We start from the raw sequence: 18790 nt of genomic DNA on the forward strand, positions 1-18790 counted from the left end.
GTTTATCTTCTCTCTGAAGTAAGGGGGGTTGTTTTTAAAGAGCCAATCTGAGCATGTCACTTTTCCACCTAAAATTTTTTGATGGCTCCCCACTCTTCTGGGAACAAATCCAAACTTCTTAACACTGCTTAAAAAGTGCTTCATGATCTTATCCTACCCCTTCAGCCTCATTTTCCACCTTTCTCCCTCTTGTACAATTGTTCAGAATGTTTTTCCAGTCCCTCAAGTATGCCAAGCATTTTGTTTTGGAGGTTTTGCCCAATTTGTCCCCCTCTATCACATGCTCCCTTCCCTTTCCCCGACTCCTTCATTCTTCCAGTTTCAGTTAAACGTGCTGGGTCCTCTATGTACATGCTTCCAGAGCTGCAATGTCCAGCATCACAGCCATTAGCTGGATATGAACACTGTGCACTGGAAATGAGGTATAAATGTGAAACACACGCTGGAATTTGAAACTAAGCTTAAGAAGAAAAAGTAAAATAAGTGGCAATAATGTTTAATATTGGTTATGTGTTGAAGTAGAATATATTATGTTGAATAAAATGTATTATTAAAGTTAGTTTACCTTTTTCTTTTTACTCTGTAAAATGTGGCCAGAAAATTTTAGATTACATATTCGGCTGTGTTCCCTTTCTCCTGGACGGGGCTGCTCTGGGGCCGCTGCACTTCCCTTTGCTAACACAGTGTTGCCTGACCCTTTCACCGGACTGCGAGGTCTCGGAGGGAGGCTGATGCCTGCTGTATTCCCCCAGTGCCCTAGTGCTGAGGCCAGAGGCTGGCATGGCGTGCTTAAATTGAACTGCTGAAATAATGAAGGCTAATAAAGGGTGGAAACCAGATGGAAAAAGGAAAGTAGCAAAAATGTTATCTCCTTTAGCACAAAATGTGAATGTGGTTTGTAAATCTTGGTGTTAGAAAGGAAGAAAGGAGATGGTGGGTATGAGTTTGGGCTAAGGGAATTTAAAAATATATTACTAGAGATATAAGTGAGGCAAATCAACTTTAACTTGTTTATAATCAAAAGAATATAGTATTTGTTGCATGTACTCACGTGCCAGGTACCACGCTTTGTGACCTTAATCTGTGGGCCCTCATTTAATACTCAGGACAAACTGAGGAGGTAGGTGCTATTGCTGTCGACCCATTTTTTAGACAATGAATCTGAGTCTTTCAAGGAGTTAAGCAACGTGCTCAATGGCACCTGACTACGGAGTGTCAGAGCCGACATCTGAATTCAAGAAGTGTGGCCCCGGCCTCCCTACTGGTGTGCTCCTGTGGTATGTTGCCGTAATACTGTTTCCACAGATACACAGCAGCCCCCCTTTATCCACGGGAGGTAGTTTCCAAGACCCCAGTGGATGCCTGAAACCATGGAAAGTACCAAACTCTATATATTCTGCTTTTTCCTATACATACATATCTATAGCAAAGTCTAATTTATAAATCAGGCACTGTACGAGATTAACAATAATAACAAATAGAATAATTTTAACAACACACTGAACAAAAGTTAACTGAATGTGGCATTACTAAGTAAAATAAGGGCCACCTGAACGCAAGCACTGAGACACAGAGACTGCTGGTCTGGTAACTGAGGCGGCTACTCAGTGAGTGACGGGCCTGGAGTGCACTCCATGTGGAGATGCTGGGCGGAGGGATGATTCACACCCCCACGGGGTCAGAAGATGAGCAAGGTCTGATCACACTGCTCGGGATGATGTACAATTTAAAACTTAGGAATTGTTAGGGGATGGACTCACATGAACAAATATAAAGGACACGTGGACAATAACTAAGGTGGGGGCGGAAATGGGAGGGAGGTGGGGAGCACTGGGGGGGGGCACGGCTGGGAACATAAGACAGAAAACTGTACTTGAACAATAATTAAATAAAAATAAAAATTAAAAAAATAAAACTTAGGAATTGTTTACTTCTAGAATTTTCCATTTACTATTTTTGGACTGACACCATGGAAATGGAAACCATAGGTGGGGCAGACTACTGTATAAAGAGATATGTCTGCCCATAAACACAGACTTTACCCTGATTCCCCTAATCATTCATTTTTCACAAACCTTAACAATAGTTTTAGCCAAAAAAACATTTTATCAAGTGCTTATTTTTGTTAGGCATGGCAATAATGACTTTCCATACATTATTTTATTTTACTTTGTAAATGAGAAAGTTGAAGATTAAAGACAAACACACTGTACGTTCTATTCTAGTTGATAAAGTTTACTTTTCCTGGGGATAATCAATCTGAAACCATCACACACATATATGGAATCAGACAAGTAAGTCGATGGCAGATGGTATGAGTCAAATTTCTTACTGTTGGTGTGGGAAATTACAAACAAACATGAAGAAAAGGCTGCAGCGATCCATGTGGTGACGGGTTAGAGTCAGAGACATCAGTATGAACTAGTATTTAGCTACACATAGATACAGATAAGTATATATAAACAAGTATCTATAGATACGTATTTATGCTCAAGTTAGTGTACCCATGCCTATTTCCTTGCTCCCTCAGCTGCAAGGGCTTGGGAGCAATAACACCCCAGCAGAGACAAGCACACCTACCCCCTGGAGTTTGGTTTCTAATGCCACTCTTCAGTAAAGGAAACCAAAGCCCCTTGATGAACTGGCTGCAATAAAGGGGGTAGGGAATACCCAAGCATCTGGTTGTGTTGGGAAGTTCAGAACGTGTCCGAAATACAATGACAGGGGTATACCAAAGAAACACAGGAGCCAACCGCAAGAGTTCCCAATGGCCAAAGCCGGAACAAGTTGAGCAACAAAACAAATATAGTAGTATTGGATTATAATTCAAAATACAAATTGAAAACATGTGAGTCCATACTGTCATAAATAAATGATTAAATGCATAAGTAGATGTGAGAGAATTCCACATAATTTATGTAGCTATTCACTATCAAGGAGGTGGAGTGTAACACCCACTACAGTGTGGGAAGTGACAGTGACTTCCTCCCAGAGTTCAGTATGGGAAATGCAGCGGGGAGAGTGACGTCACAGTGGGAAAACCTAGCAAACACTACCTTAGCCAGGTCATCAAGGTCAACATCAATGATAATAAATCATACTGACAGTATGTATTCCTGATACGATGTGATGAACATGGCTCGTTATCTCTGTGATTTCCCCTGCCCCCAAACCCATAATCTGAGTCTAATCTTGAAAATAAAAACAATCAGTCATATCACAACTGAGGGACAGTTCTTATAAACACCTAGTCAGTATCCCTCAGAACTGTCAGTCATCAACAAGGAAAGTCTGAGAGTCCCACCAGAGCCCAAGGAGCCCAAGGAGACAGGGCTGCAAAATGTAGCATGGACGGGACCCTGGCACAGGGAAAGGACACCATGTAAAAAGGAAGGCACTCTGAATAAACAGTGAACTTGAATGTATCAATATTGGTTCATGAAAAATGCTGAAAGATTAAAGCTGTCAACTCATAATTCTCTATCCAGAGAAAATATTCATTAGGAATGAAAGTTTCCAAAAAAAAAGACACTCCCAGACGAAGGAAAATTTAGGTGAACTGGTGGCCAGCAGAGCTGTTTTACAAGACTTTCTAGAGGAAGTACGGAAAAGGGGATCATACCAGAGGAAAACCCAGAGTGTCAGAAATGAAGGAAGAACAGCAGTGTACCAAAAATAATTCCAAAAATGGCAACAGGAGAGTGTAAAAACTAACTTTTACAAGATACATATTTCCATTTGAAGAAATTGTTGCAGGAGAAATTCATTCTCCAAAATGGCTGAGGCAATATCAAATAATAAAATAGTCCTTTGAAAACTTAATTGAAACATGTAGGCTATGAAACTACATATATAGTGTGAACTAAATTTTGTTTCTATATATTAAACATATAAATACAGAGAGCTCTGGGTGGTGGCATTTATGGGAAATGTTTAAGATAGTTATGCTCCCAAATATTCAATATAAGCTCTACTATATTTATGACCAGGAAAAGATAACCATTGTTTTAAACATCCACTGTCTTGCTAGACTTCATTTTAGACTCTTGGCATAAACATTTCCTTCTGAGCACACAATGTAAGCTTCCATGACTCGTCTGAATGTAAATTTGGCTCATAGACTTTAAAGACTTAAAATCAAATAGATAAAAACAAAACTCATATCTAGGACAAATAGGATTGCTTATTTCACCTGCTGGTTCAGAATCTACATCTAAGTAGCTCAAAAGACTTAACTAGATCAAATCTTGTTAATTTCCACAACATACATGTTAAGAAGACAGTGGAAAAGCAACTATGATTGAATAGAATGCATGGAACTTGTAAACCACAATGCCTGTCGCAATCAGAGCTATTGCAAAACGTAATGTCAACATTATTCTCGTAAGAGCTTCTGTCCTGCTTCTTCATAAACAAGGGCTGCAGACCAACCCCAAATGAGATAGTGATTGCCTTATGATGTTATCTGAGAACATCGAAGGAAGGGGACTGAATTTTTAGTGGTCAGCGAAACGTGCCTCCCTGGGGAAGAGTAATAAACAGCTATTATTTCCTGTTCCCCAGTTTTCTGGGCACAGACCTTGTCTCCATCTTCAGAGCCAAGCGCACACTGGCTCAGAGCTGGGATGAAGGGACTGCATGACCCACACTAGATCAGTCACTGTCCTTTCTCAAGGTTTTCTAACTGTAGCTGCCATGGAAGAACCAGAAACTGTTGGTGGCCGTGTGTCCAGGCTTGGGGACGGGGAGAAAGAAGCAGAGCCCTTGGCTTCTATTAGCTGAAGGCCGGCTCCACGCCTGAGGACTGTAGACAGGGGATGCAAGTCCCCAGCTCACTCTTGTTTGTTTGTGAGGTGGCTTGATACATGTTTTTTCCACCTGTAACCTACACAGTCTGAAGTTACACAGGAACTCTGCATTCTTGTGAAGAGGGAGAATGTCTGTTATGGTGTGTGTGGATAATGAAACATTGGTTCTTCAGGGATCCCTTGGGTTCAAGTGATGTGGCTGTTACAGTGTGTGCGGTATGTCGGCACTTGGCTCTAGTTTCTCTCAGTATCGCATTGTGATATAATTACCTGTGTACCTATCGCTCTCCTACACTGCTTAAGCTATTAGGTTCTTTGCTCTCTGAAGTCGAGAATTAGTTTTATTTGACTTCATATCTCTAGAGCCAAAGTATGCACCAGGAGAGCAAGCACATAACAGGCACTTAAGACGTGTTCGTTTGTGCTCGCCTCGGCAGCACATATACTAAAATTGGAGAGAAATGTTAGTTGATTTTTACAGGAATATATAAAATTTGATACTTTTCCCTCCTGTTAGGAAATTACTTCCCTCCTTTAAAGTTTATTAATTGGAAATTGGTGGCTAGGCTAGAAAAATTAATTTATTTAAGGAAAGAGGGTCTATTATCCTATTGAGTAGTATGAGAAACTATAGAGAATGATTAAACTAATTAAGAAAACAAATTGTTTCAAGAAGGCCATTGCCTTTAAAATCACTCATTCATATAAAAATAAATTGTGGGTTAAGTTACAAATATATCCCTCTACCTATTCATTAAGTTAGGTCCCTGAGGATGTCTACTAAGCGACACTTTGTTAGCTTAATTCATTTACTCTCTGTATTTGAAATATTCCATGCAGCAACCTTTAAGCAATTCAAAAGGTGACATCGGCAGTTACAGAATTTACTTACAAACATAAATCTACAAAATATAGCAGAGAAAGGTGATAAACCTAATAAAATTTTGTGATTTTTGTCTCAGTATTTTTATTTCTTTCAGATGCATTCTAATTTCATTCATGCCCCAGGCATATGCTACTTGGTATAAATACCCAACATATAACCTCATTAACACTCTCACTAATGTTTATTATCATTAACTACTGACTGGACTGGGGAGATACAGAACAGAAGTCTAATCCCACCTCATCCCTGGATACTGTCTAGTACAACAACCTTCAAACTAGATCTCCAAACTCACTTTTTCCTCAGCTTTCCCCTTCGTAGCTGTTGGCAGCTGCATCCTTCCACAGGGTCAAGCCCAAAACCCTGCCATCCTCCTTGACTCCCTTCCTTCTCTCTCCTTATAATAATTCATCAGAAAACCTTATGAGCTCCACTTTCCAAATCCACCCAGGATGGAACACTTGCCATGACCTCCACTGCGACTATTCCATTCTCTCTATCTCTCCATGAGGTACCACACCAGCTGCCTAGGAGTCAAAGGATTTGGTGACATTGCTCCTTAAAACTATTTCCATTCCCAGTTGCTTACTTATATGAACAGGCTTTCCTAGTACATACCTAAAAACCAAGAAGAGGAATAGAGTTAATGTTAAATCCCCATTGCATGTAGGTAACAAATTCATTTTTTAAAAGCACACAATGATGTACTGTCAGTAATGATTTACTTTAATATTTAATAATTGTTTATAACATGTATAAAATATTTATTTTGGAAGTATACTTTATTGATTATGCTATTACAGTTGTCGCATTTTTCTTCTCCCCATTATCCCCCTCCATTCTGCATCCCCGCCCGCCCCCCCCCAGCATTCTCCCTATCCTTAGTTCATGTCCATGGGTTGTACATGTAAGTTCTTTGGCTTCTCTATTTCCTTTATTATTCTTAACCTCCCCTATTTTCTACCTACCATTTATGCTTCCTATTCCCTGTACATTTTCCTCCATTCTACCCCCACCTCCTCCCCAATGATAACCCTCCGTGTGATCTCCATTTCTGTGATTCTGTTCCTGTTCTAGTTGTTTGCTTAGTTTGTTTTTGTTTTTCTTCTGGGTTCAGTTGTTGATAGTTGTGAGTTTATTGTCATTTTATTATTCATAGTTTTGATCTTCTTCCTTTTCTTAGATAAGTCCCTTTAACATTCCATGTAATAAGGGCTTGGTGATGATGAACTCCTTTAACTTGACCTTATCTAGGAAGCACTTTATCTGCCCTTCCATTCTAAATGAAAGTTTTGCTGGATAGAGTGATCTTGGATGTAGGTCCTTGACTTTCATGACTTCAAATACTTCTTTCCAGCCCCTTCTTACCTGCAAGGTTTCTTATGAGAAATCAGCTGACAGTCTTATGGAGATTTCTTTGTAGGTAACTGTCTTCTTTTCTCTTGCTGCTTTTAAGATTCTCTACTTATTTTTAATCTTGGGTAACATAATTATGATGTGCCTTGGTGTGTGCTTCCTTGGATCCAACTTCTTTGGGATTCTCTGAGCTTCTTAGACTTCTTTGGAGTTTATTTCCTTTGCCTGATTGAGGAATTTCTCCTTCATTATTTGTTCAAATAAGTTTTCAATTTCTTTCTTTTTCTCTTCTCCTTCTGGCATACCTATGATTAGGATGTTGGAATATTTAAAGTTGTCCTGGAAGTTCCTAGGCCTCTCCTCATTTTTTCAAATTCTTGTTTCTTCATTCTGTTCTGGTTGAATGTTTATTTCTTCCTTCTGGTCCAAATCATTGATTTGAGTCCTGGTTTCCTTCCCTTCACTGTTGGTCCCCTGTATTTTTTTCTTTATTCACTTTTTATAGCCTGCATTTTTTTCCTGTATTTTGTGACCATACTCAACCATTTCTGTGAGCATCCTGACTACCAGTGTTTTGAACTGTGCATCCGATAGGTTGGCTATCTTTTCATCATTTAGTTGTATTTTTTCTGGAGCTTTGATCTGTTGTTTCATTTGGGCCATTTTTTGTGTGTCTTGGAACACCTGTTACATAGTAAGGAGCAGAATCTTAGGTATTTGCCTGGGCGGGGCAACCCACTTGACTGCACTGTGATGCTGTATGTGGGGCAGAGCTCCGAGATGGAACAAAGCTGCTTGCTCAGCTCTCTACCAGCTCTGTCATTTCCCCCACTACCCACAAGCAAATTGGGCCCTTCTGGTGCTGATTCCCCAGTGGGTGGAACCCTGTGGGTCTCTCCAATGAACTCTCCTGTGAGGCTGGGAGTTTCTTCCACTGCGTTAACCCCCACAGGTTTTTGTAGCCAGAGGTTTTGGGGCTTTATTTCCCTATGCAGTTTCCTGACTCCCCAGTTGTTCCTCCTGGTTTATCCACATACAAATGTGGGACTGCCGGTTCTCAAGCCAACACCTTGCCACGTGTCCTCTCTGCCCCAGCTGCCAGTTCCATCCTCCTATCAGTATGAATGAGTGTTTCCTCTTTAACTCCTTGGTTGTCAGAATTCCATACAGTTTCATTTTCAGGCAGTTTCAGGTGTTTTTGTTTTTAAATTTATTGTCCTTCTTTTGATTGTGCGAGGAGGCAAAGCATATTTACCAATGCCTCCATGAAATAGACTTACCTTGGCCAGAAGTCTATTTATTTTGTTTTGATAATTGTGTAATACTACTACTTGTTTGAGTAGTATTGTGTAATACTACTCAATTCAGAAGAAAAAATTTATTAGAGACTTATGGTCACAAGAAATCTTAAAGTGCTAAGATTTAAATTTATATATTTATTTTTGATACACAAAAGTATAAGAATAAGGGAATGAAAAGAGACTTTCAATCATAAAAATACACTACAATGTGGGGTGCCACATTAATCCTAGACAGCTCACATCTGGACAGTTAACATGAAGGAAAATCATCTTCTAGTTCATTTTAAGAGACTTATGTTTGGGCCTAGGCTATTGTAGTTAAATCTGTATACTGACTAATACATTGACACAATTAAAAAGTAATCTGGCTGACAAAAATATTAATTTAATAGGATAAAATTCTCTGAGTGAAAAAGAATGGGATTATGATTTAAAGAAGAAAAAAGAAATAATATAACATTGCCAACTGTTAAAGAAGAGCAAATTCATATATTTTTAAAATGGCAAGTAACAAATGTTTCCCACCATGCCCAACTCTGGCTCTGCCCAACACAGGAAACATTCTACAAAAACGTGCTTATTAACAGAATGACTACTTGAGAAAATCTGACTTACAGGATTGGAGTTAGATGTCTTTCTATGTCTTTGCTATGGGTTTGCAAGCCACATACTTCTTCATTCCAGAAAGCCAAATATCAGCAGTTTATTAGATTAGAAGACATGAATGAATAAATGAATTAGGTATTTTATCCAATTTGGAGGTTCCCAATTACCAGGCACCTTACAAAAGAAAATAACATTTACTATTCATATTTCCACTTTCACCCCCAAATTTTGTGTCATGTAACTAAAACTTCAGCTTTAAGCTTAGACATGCATAAATATCGGAGTGGCCTCCAGAGGGAGCCCAAGTGTTTTCTGAATCTATCAGACACTAAAGGCAGGAAGAAAATACATACAAAATATAAAGCTGGGGGAAGTAAGAGGTTTGGGATAGGTGGGGGAGAGACCATTACCTGCTTCAATCATTTAAAAGTATATCTGGATGAATGACAGAACTGCCTTTGCATTTGTTGTAAATTCCTTTACTAGAGCGTTGTACACTACAATGCCTTCATGCTTTTCAGAGAAGTGGTTAAACATAATATAAAAATCCTGACCTACCCTAAAACTAGAAGGTCCAGGGTGCACTGCTGCGATAACTTCCATGATGCTCCGCTGGGACCCCCAAACAAGCCAGGCGCCTTCTCCAGCATATCTTCACGTTCCGGCTCCTGCCCCTGCTCTCTCCCTCCTGGTCTGTCCTCCAGTCAGCTTTGGGTGTGGTTTCCTCACTTTGTTTGGGATTGGGTTATCAAATTTCAGCACCCAGTAAGCACTTGGTGTGACTTGGGAATTTTTCATTCTTCTGGGTGAGCCAAATTAATATGGACATTAAGATGAGTGACTTCCCATTTGGCATCCTAAATTCTCCCCAGAACTCAGAACTGGACCAAGTCCTAACACGGGGTACAAAAACAGCACCTTTATAAAGCCCCCAGACCAAATCTTCATATAAATTAGAACCCACTGGCCAAGCTCAGTGATTCCCCCCAGGCCAGAAAAGTGTCCTTGGGTTTAGGCTATGACAAGGGTGTGATCTTATTTAGAATTAAGCTCCAGGGAACTTAATAGAATGTGATTTTTTTCTTAAGCAGTGTCAAGTTTGAGAATTTTCCCGATACTTAACGTCAACTTACTCCCCCAGCGATCCTTTCATTGTGCTAGTTTGGGAATCACCTTTTTACTGATGACGAAACTGAAGCTCATGGAGGTGACTTGTACAGTGTCACTGGCTATTAAGTGCCAGGGACAGAAACTGATACATTTCTGGGAACATGGACTATAAAAATGAATGAGAATTAAGATCCATCATACTAATGCCTCCTGAGATAGAAAGAAAATTACTGCCTTCCTTCTCTTCCACATGACAAGTGATTGAAAAGCATGGCAGAAGTGAACGTAACAACTTAGTCCTTGTCATTCAGCCCGCGTTTTCATGGTGCGCTTTCCCAGGTTCCCTTTTCATCTCTAGAAGGGGTAATTTCATCACGTATACAAATCAATTAGTACAAACAAATTAAATTCCACAAAGTTAGGTCGTCTGCTGAATGTTGCTAGACTTAACACGCTGATTACTGCCTTGAATATGGAATCAAAAGCATTCTTATTAAAGTTGATAATGACCCCCAATTGGGTGGGGGGTGGCTGGCACAGAGGAGAACTGGAACACAATTTAAAATGACCTTGACAAATGGAACAGGTGAAAGAGGGCGGGATTCGATAGAAAGCCGTGCTGAGTGGCTCATTCAGGAGAAGGGAGAAAGTACAAAGGAGAACGACAGAAATGAAGGAGCACCGGCTGTGCAGTTAGAACAGGAAACTAGCTGGGGGCAGAGCAAACAATAGGCTGCTTAGGCGTTAGCCTAAGGTCTGCCATTTTTAGAAAGAAGACATGATACTGTGAGGTACAAATAGGGGAAATTCAAGCTAATTCCCCATCTACATCCACAACAGGTCAGGCTTTATGGGGAAAAGTGTGTTGATTTGTTGAGACCTGGAAATGCCTGAAGCTTGGAAGTAAGATTATCAGGACTTTGAAAGGTATTCTAGAGAGGAGAGTGCCCAAAATACTGAACAGTTTTTGAATTTAGATTTGATGAGATTAGCCTAAAGAAAGTTCTGGAACTCTGTTCCTTTGTTCATGCAATGTTCTCCTTTCCTGTTCACCTGGATGACTTCTAGTTTACACTGAGAATGCACGCAGGCATTTCCTCCTCTGAGAGGCATGCTCCAAGCCCCTGCCCATCCCCCTGAAAACTGCACGGACCTCCACGTGTCTCCTGAGAGCCCACAGTGGGCTGCAGCACTGGCCAAGCTCTTGGTGTGCATCCTCTCATTAACCCTTCCGCAAGCTCCCTGAGGTAGAACACCACCGTCACTCTCCTCTATAGACGGGGAAACAGAGGACTAAGGGGTTAACTAACTTGTCCACCTTCATACGGGTCGTAGTGGCAGAGCTGGACTTGAACTCAAGCCTGAAGAGGTAACATCATGTATGTCCTCATGCCATGCTCTCTGCCCATGTGTGCCCATGACACCTCAATGTACTTTTTTGTTCGCATGTGTTCCTTCACATGTTACTACAACTTCTTGAAGGTACTATATTTTATTTTCGTAGCCCCCCCCACCCCAAGGAAGCCTGTGATCCATCAACACACATGCGCTAAATGAAGGGTTTTTCATTGAGCAAATAGATGGCACATTCTCTGAATAATTCTGAATCGTTCTTTGGAAAATAAAAGTAAACTGAAGTGAAGAGAACATAAAGCATTTATGAAAACTAAGCAATAAGAATGCCAGATCATATTACTAAAGGTGGTTTTACAATTTCCTTTCCTGAAAATTTTAAGAATGAAAATAGTTAAATATAGTTACCTAATCATACATATGTATGTGTCTCTACACCAAATATGTATGCAAGTGTATGTGCATGTAGATGCATATCTACCATCTGGCTCTCTTCCCTGTAATTTTACATAAAGATAACGAGAGTGACTACAGAACATTTTAATACCTATGGACTTGGGGCAGCCTGTCTCACACAGAACTGTTATTATAAATGGATCCAAATCCTACGTGACATGTAATCATGAGATACATTTATCCAATCTGAGAACACTACAATTTTCTCTCCTAAAAAGAAGACATATTTTGCAAATAATCTGGTCTCAATTTCTCAAAACAGGAACAATAAAAATTCAAATTCACCAAACATAAACACTGTATTATTTTACTCTCGCAATCAGTTGAGATAATGTGCTAGCAGCCCAAAGTCACTGGTGAGGAACATAACTGCCTGCTGCACAGGATGAAGTCTTTCTGAAGACGAGAATACTCTCCCACAACTCTGGAATCCGCAGTGGAGCAAACACCTTACTATCGACATGGCATTACGTTCCTCGTCCCTGCTGATAGTGGAACCAATTCTTGGCAACGAGCTGGTTCTGAGCAGGCTCACCTCAAGGCTGTGCTAGTTTTTGAAGTGAGAGCCAGAAGAAGCTGAGGCTAGACTTGGGGGTTGAGAGACAGGGAATCTCGTTTTATTGGATCGCGATGATGTTTAACAATTAAATGCTGTCCAGGTTCGCTCTGTGGTACCTGGCCACATCAAATTCTGATCACAGAAAAGAATGAGAGCATATACTCAAAACAACGCTACAGCACCATCAGTGACAACCAGGGTAAACTATTAGCCCGGCAGCACCATTAAGGAGTTCTATGTCATAAAAGAAAACTCCAAAACATAAAGGATGTTCTATGTCATAAAACAAAACTTCAAAACCTCAAAACCAACTTGAAACATTAAAACAATCACCAAATATAATTCATAATATTATAGACCATAAAATATGGTAACAAGGCACCACCCCAATACCGCCCGATATGTGCCCTTTTGACAGGCAGACTCACAGAAAGCAGGTCCTGCGAATGTGACTGAGAACATTTGGTGGCAACAAGCACATGGTCTAATTGGCAACCTGAGACCAGGTTGTTAGAGTGTCGCCTGCATTTAGTATTTACTACTCAGCTGAGGGACAACCACCCATTTACCTTAGAAATTCAATCAATCCACCACTGCAGAAGCTAGGGAAAAAGGAGAGAGGCAGTCTGGTCAGCTTTACAACGGATGGAATAGAAAGCAGAAAGAAATTCAGCAAGGGCATTCTGCCCCATACAACCCATACCTCACAAACACCAAAACAAACACGTCCTCAGAGAGCGCAGGCTGTCCCTGGCCCCGTCCACATGAACTCACTGGTGTTCTCCAGGAGGCGGGGCAAACAAAGTGAGTCCTGGCTCGCTGAGTGCCACATTCCAATTGGCCCGAGGAAGAACTGAGTGTTTGTTTACACACTACACATCGCACAGACCAGGGCCTGCTCTCACCTTCACTTGGGTGATAAGCAATCTGTCCTTCAAAATCAAGAGGAACAGGTTCAGTATTTTCTGAGTCTTCAGCATCTGGCTGGTCTGCACCCCCCACCCATGACATACGCATCATTTCAGAGTGGTGTCAGCACCAGGGAAATCATTCTCACCCACAAACAGGGCAAAGGGTTGCTGGCAAGCCCGGGAGCTCTGGCCAAGATACTTTGATAAGCTCTGGACTTGCATCAGTCATGTTTTAAAACAGGATTTTTAAAAACTCTTACATTCTGCCCTGGTTATTGGATTGAGTGCTGGCCTGCAAACCAAGGGGTGCCTGATTCAATTCCCAGTCAGGGCACATGCCTGGGTTGCAGGCCAGGTCCCCAGTAGGGGGCGCATGAGATGCAACGACACATTTATGTTTCTCTCCCTCTCTTTCTCCCTCTCTTCCCCTCTAAAAAATAAATAAATAAAATCTTAAAAAAAACCTTTTCTGTTCTGCAGAAAACTGTTAATATGAATCAACAGGTAATCTAAAGGTGAAGGGGAAGGTTTTACTGGGTTTTATGGGATTGTTTAAGTTTTTCACATTTTAAGTTTGTATCAAGATACACACCTCTCTATGACTGGCCCAGAATTGCAGCCAATCTCACATGGTAAAATAAGATGTTGCCATTTCATTGGTAGAAAACATTCTCATTTGTTTTCTCCAAACTTGAAAAAGAGCAGCAATAGAGATAAATGTCATTATAGTCTCTAAAATTCCTAAAATTCCTAGCCTTCTAACCCTAATAGTTACTTGCTTATTATTGTTCTATTACTCTCTCTCCTTAATGAGAATTTTCACAAACTGTGTAGATTATTTCCTGACCATCTGCCATTTAAAAACTTGTGTCTTGATAATAATTTCTGAAATTTGTTCTTCATACAAATGACACATGATTTGTAAAAGCTTGAGAAACATTGTTACCTTCTAAAAATGAGACCTACGAATAGTTTTATAAGACTCAGAGCTTGCCCATTAGTAATAGCTAGCATCAGTTCTGGTGCTTGGGAGACCTCTGACCTCTGCATCGATGGTGGTTTCTACGGGCAGAGCCGGCGCTCCAATTCAGCGAGAAGCTTGCTAGTGACACTCTCAGCACTATGACTGTCTAAAAAATGAAGACCTCAAATGACCTTTTTTGGAAACAAGATGTTTGTAAGTCAGGAAATGGAATTATTTTGTAATCTCTTCCTGAGTCTATTTGCTGGCTTCTTGCACACTCAAGGAGAAAAGTATAAACTTCTAAGATTACAAAACTCCACAACAGTTGCCTCTTGGAGGATACAGCACAGTAAGCGGCACAACCTACATAAATAGCAAACAATTATAGACAAGTTCATTCCTCTGCAGGGCAACTGCAATATTCGACTATAAAGCTCTTGTAACTGTGATTTTTTTTTTTAGTTTTTGTGTTAAACATGGTCAGTCAGATATGGCACATAAAGACAGAAAAATACAACTTAAACAGATCAAAGAGAAGAACTTCTTTATAAACCCAATAGCCACAAACAATCGCCTACCAACATAGTCTACTTATTTTATTGGCTCAGTGGTCATTTTTCTGATGTAGTTATCAGTTACTTTATGGGTTCCAGTATCCTGTGGTACTTAAAGTTAAATATTCCCCTATCAATTACAGTAAGTAGAAAACAAAATAATCCAGCAAGTTAACCGCCAGCCCATTTCTTTCTACAGAAGTGCAGCTTATGAAAAGGAAGTTCTTTCTACGCAAGGTAAGCCTCGGTCTGGAAGTAAAACATGGCTGGCAAGGCGGGTGCAAACACCACTTGCTGACGTCCGCATATCTGATTAAAAGGTAAACGTGGTGATTAACCTAGTCAAGAGAAGGAACTGGAAAGAAGAACATATCCTTTCCACAGACTCTGTCTGGACACCGAAAGGCTAAGTGCCTCCACTTCAGTCGCCAGCGCATTATTCTGCTCAGAAACACAAAGGGAACACAACACGGCCCAGCGTGCAGTTACAGAAGGTAAAGGATCAAAGGAACCGTCACAACACAACCCGTCTCTCATAAAGGAAAAACTTCAATTAATGCCACTTTACGATCTCAGGCTTCTCTTTATCTCTCCAAAGCTTCAGCTCTGCTCATGAATGTCTTTCATCTCATTTGCTTTGCTTTGATGGCGTCGGAGAGGTTTCCTCATAGCACAGGGTGACATTGCATCCACTCTACTTGCTGATAGAGGAAACCTGTGCTTTGCCATCTGCCAGAGGATTTGACACGGAATGGCCCGCACCAATGCCAGGGAGCTACACCACAACTTCACGTGGGGGAGACGGCCTGGCCAGCCCTGCGTTGTCCAACTTTCCGCAAACATGGAATTCCTCTTTTGTCACAATTGCATGACAAGATGCTACAGGGTGACAGCTGGTAGACCTTCCGCTTAGAACCTGTGCCTGCTGCCCCGCTGCAGGGAGGTGCATCCTGAGGGGGGCCCCGGGGCTGAAGGGAGACAGGGCTGCCTTTTGAAGCTCAGAACATCTGAGACCCCCAGGGTCCGGCCATTCTGTGCACTCTCAGCATCTCCGAGAGCCCCTCGATGAGGGGGCAGCGGGCCCTTTTGTCATCGCGATTTGGTGGACGGCTGGGTATTTTTTGTTGCAGCGTCTCGGGGACATCTGTGTCCAAAATGGTGGCAGGAGGAGGTTGTTACTTTGGACTCTGAAGGCTATGGCTTTAGACTCTCCGCGAACCGCAGGTTCACTGAAGACAGGTATTTCAAGGACAGCCATAAAGGCAAAAGAAAAGGTTCTTTATCGAGGGTAGGACATTTTCAGAGAAGGAAAAATAGCTAGAAAATGATAGGAGGCTTGAGAAAATAATAATTATAATAATAGTCCTAACATTTACTGAGCTCTATGGTAATATCTCCGGGTTTCCACAGAAGGCCTCATTCAGTATTCATGATGGCCTTTTAGGGTGCTCAGGGCTGACATCCGCATTTTGAAGATGAGGTGAGGATGTTTAGGAAAATCAAGCAGCGTGCCCAAGGCCCCCCGGGAGGAACCAAAATCCTTCGCTGAACCAAAGCCAAGGAAACTTTTGGTGTGATATTGGAAGCATCATTGCTGGGTCCTGAACCCAAATTTGTAGAGGTACCAGGGTGGGCCAGAATCCCCAACTAGCCCTTTAAAACCAAGATTATAGAAACAGGGGGACCCAAAGAAAGCTAGGGCCAGCACTCTGAAAAGGAGCACAGAAGTAATCTGAACTTAGTGGAGATGGTATCTTAGCCCACAGACACAGGACCCGGGGCAGGGAGAGGAAAGGGTGACAGTGCTGTAACATTGCCGCTTGGGTATGGCGACCAAGGAGCACAATGGCGAGATGACACATCTGAGAGCCACCGAGCGCGGCTTCAGATGAACCACGGCATGCTTCCATCAGTAACCCTTCCATACTGTTGTCGAAATTTAGATTCCAGTGAACGTAATTAACATCATCATTATTATTATTTACACACAAAGACAATGACACCACATCGCTTCCATCCTTGGAATGCATGCTTGGTACTCTTTCCTAGGAGAGGTTTGTCCTAAACCTTCTACTCTCGCCCCTGCTTTCCCTAAACAACTACAGCAAGTATTTGTTTTTTGGGTTCTGAAGAGAAATATGACTTTAGTATACAATTAGGGAAACTCATCATCTGACCCTGAATTTCATGTTTTTGTATCCCTACTAAGGAATAACAACGTGTTTTCTGTAGGCTGTGAAAGTAATGCTTTGTTGTACTGCTACCTGTGAATCATGGGGAAAAGAAAACACTTAGCACTTGCACCATCTGCCCCCAGAATGACCTTTTCTCAGACTAATTAATGTCAAGGACACGTGATGACCATGTCACAGCAATCGGCCTTCTCCCCTTTATACTTCAAAGTGACCCTCCAAAGATGCCAGAACAAGATTAGAAAAATATTTATTGCTCTGTTGAATGTGGATAAAGAGCTCTCTTTGCTGGCAAGGTTACCATGGTTATTTTTTACCTTTGGACAGTTTTAGAAGCTAGGCAGAGAGAGGAGCTACTCACGTTCTCCTTGTCAGGGATCCCTAGAAGAGCAAAAGGGGGGAGAGACAGAGAGAGAGAGAATGAATTATAAGATCAACCTATAAAATGGAGCCGAAATCCTTTGCTGAATCAAACCAAATAAAATTTGGTGTTAAAAAAAACAAACCTACATGATGCTGCTTTGAAAAATACATGCTATTTTGCTTTCAAAGTCTAACATGCATGGGTCGATGAACCAGGAGCGGGCGGGGCTGTGTGCCAGACAACCAAATCCCCTTCTGATTTTGCTTTCTTACCACGCGCTTCCCTTTCCCAGAGGTGAAACTTTACCCCTGACTTGTTTATACCATGGGAACAACTAATTCCTCTGTCTTGGGCACCAGAGCACTCGAAATTTTAGACAGACACATCAAGTGTAAGTGGCCCATTTGTAGTTTTATACTTCCAACCACCTCACACTGCTCCAGGGATTTGAACCTCGGGGCAGGTTGCACATAAAACCCACCAGGACACACCTTCCATCTGGGGCAAAGTGAGCTCCTGCTGCCTCCAAGTGAGGTCTGAGCTGGGCAGTGGCTATGTCCTGGGATATCTCAGTTCTCTGAGCAAAAAAGGTTAAACATTCATCCATTCACTTATTGTGAATGAGCACCTCCTACAGGCAGGCCCGGCCCTTCGCACTTCCTCTGGGGCTGCTGTCTGGCAGACGTGGTAGGTAAGGCTGGTCACGCAGGAGGGTCCGCAGCCCCAGCAGAGCGCTCTGCTCCCAGGAACGTGGGCGCGAGTGGCCTTATACTGAGGAGACAGAAGCACAGGTGGTTTTAAGGTGGCCTGCACCTAGTTTTGAACCACTGGGGCTGTGTGTGGTGGTTTGCAATGTTACAATACAGCATGTCCAAATTCTGAATAAACAGAACCTTCTGTGTTTAATATGGGACTATACTGATGTACAATATTGGCCTTAAAAGAACAGAGCACCCACCCTGATGGGCAGCAGCACAGTACACAGGAGCAATAGAGTGAAAGAGACTATTTGAAAACATTCCCTAATCAAGCTTTGGCTCCCGGACTGGGACAGCACCAGGATAGAAACACAGGGTACTAAGGGGCAGGTCTGCCACCACTCCCCAGATCCGTCAGAAGAAGTGAGGGTGGCCTAATGCCGGCACTCTGAAACTCATCTGGAATCTACCCGCCCCATTCAGTCAACAACCATTTGAAAGGACTGACGTGGATTGAATGAGGAGATACAGGGGTATACAGAAGCTTCCTTTCTAGGAGGTTTAATAAGACAGCTACAGAGTTACACAAGTCACCATGACTGAGTGGCTGGAAATTAGGGTCTCTATAGAGAAATAATACTGAAAAGGAGATTCGGGGCCATGCAGGAACCT

At 41.7% G+C, this 18790-nt stretch overlaps 1 protein-coding gene across 10 annotated transcripts in view; it reads right to left on the reverse strand.

Moving 5' to 3' along the window:
- The window catches only part of RAPGEF4 (Rap guanine nucleotide exchange factor 4), a 287261-nt gene that overhangs the window by 103771 nt on the left and 164700 nt on the right, over nucleotides 1–18790 (reverse strand). For 5 of the 10 annotated variants that reach the window (XM_037044442.1, XM_037044441.1, XM_037044444.1 and 2 more), the window contains one exon: nucleotides 17418–17437. The exons of 3 other annotated variants lie outside the window; for them this stretch is intronic. In XM_037044442.1, coding sequence (XP_036900337.1) covers nucleotides 17418–17437 — 20 coding nt within the window. Of the gene's footprint in view, nucleotides 1–9515; nucleotides 9617–13138; nucleotides 13203–17417; nucleotides 17438–18790 lie in introns of those variants that run through there. 2 more of the 10 variants (XM_037044451.1, XM_037044450.1) reach the window with 2 other exon arrangements.

This window comes from Sturnira hondurensis, unplaced genomic scaffold (assembly GCF_014824575.4).
Source record: "Sturnira hondurensis isolate 20B ecotype Veracruz unplaced genomic scaffold, ASM1482457v3 Scaffold0004136, whole genome shotgun sequence".
Lineage (NCBI taxonomy): Eukaryota > Metazoa > Chordata > Mammalia > Chiroptera > Phyllostomidae > Sturnira > Sturnira hondurensis.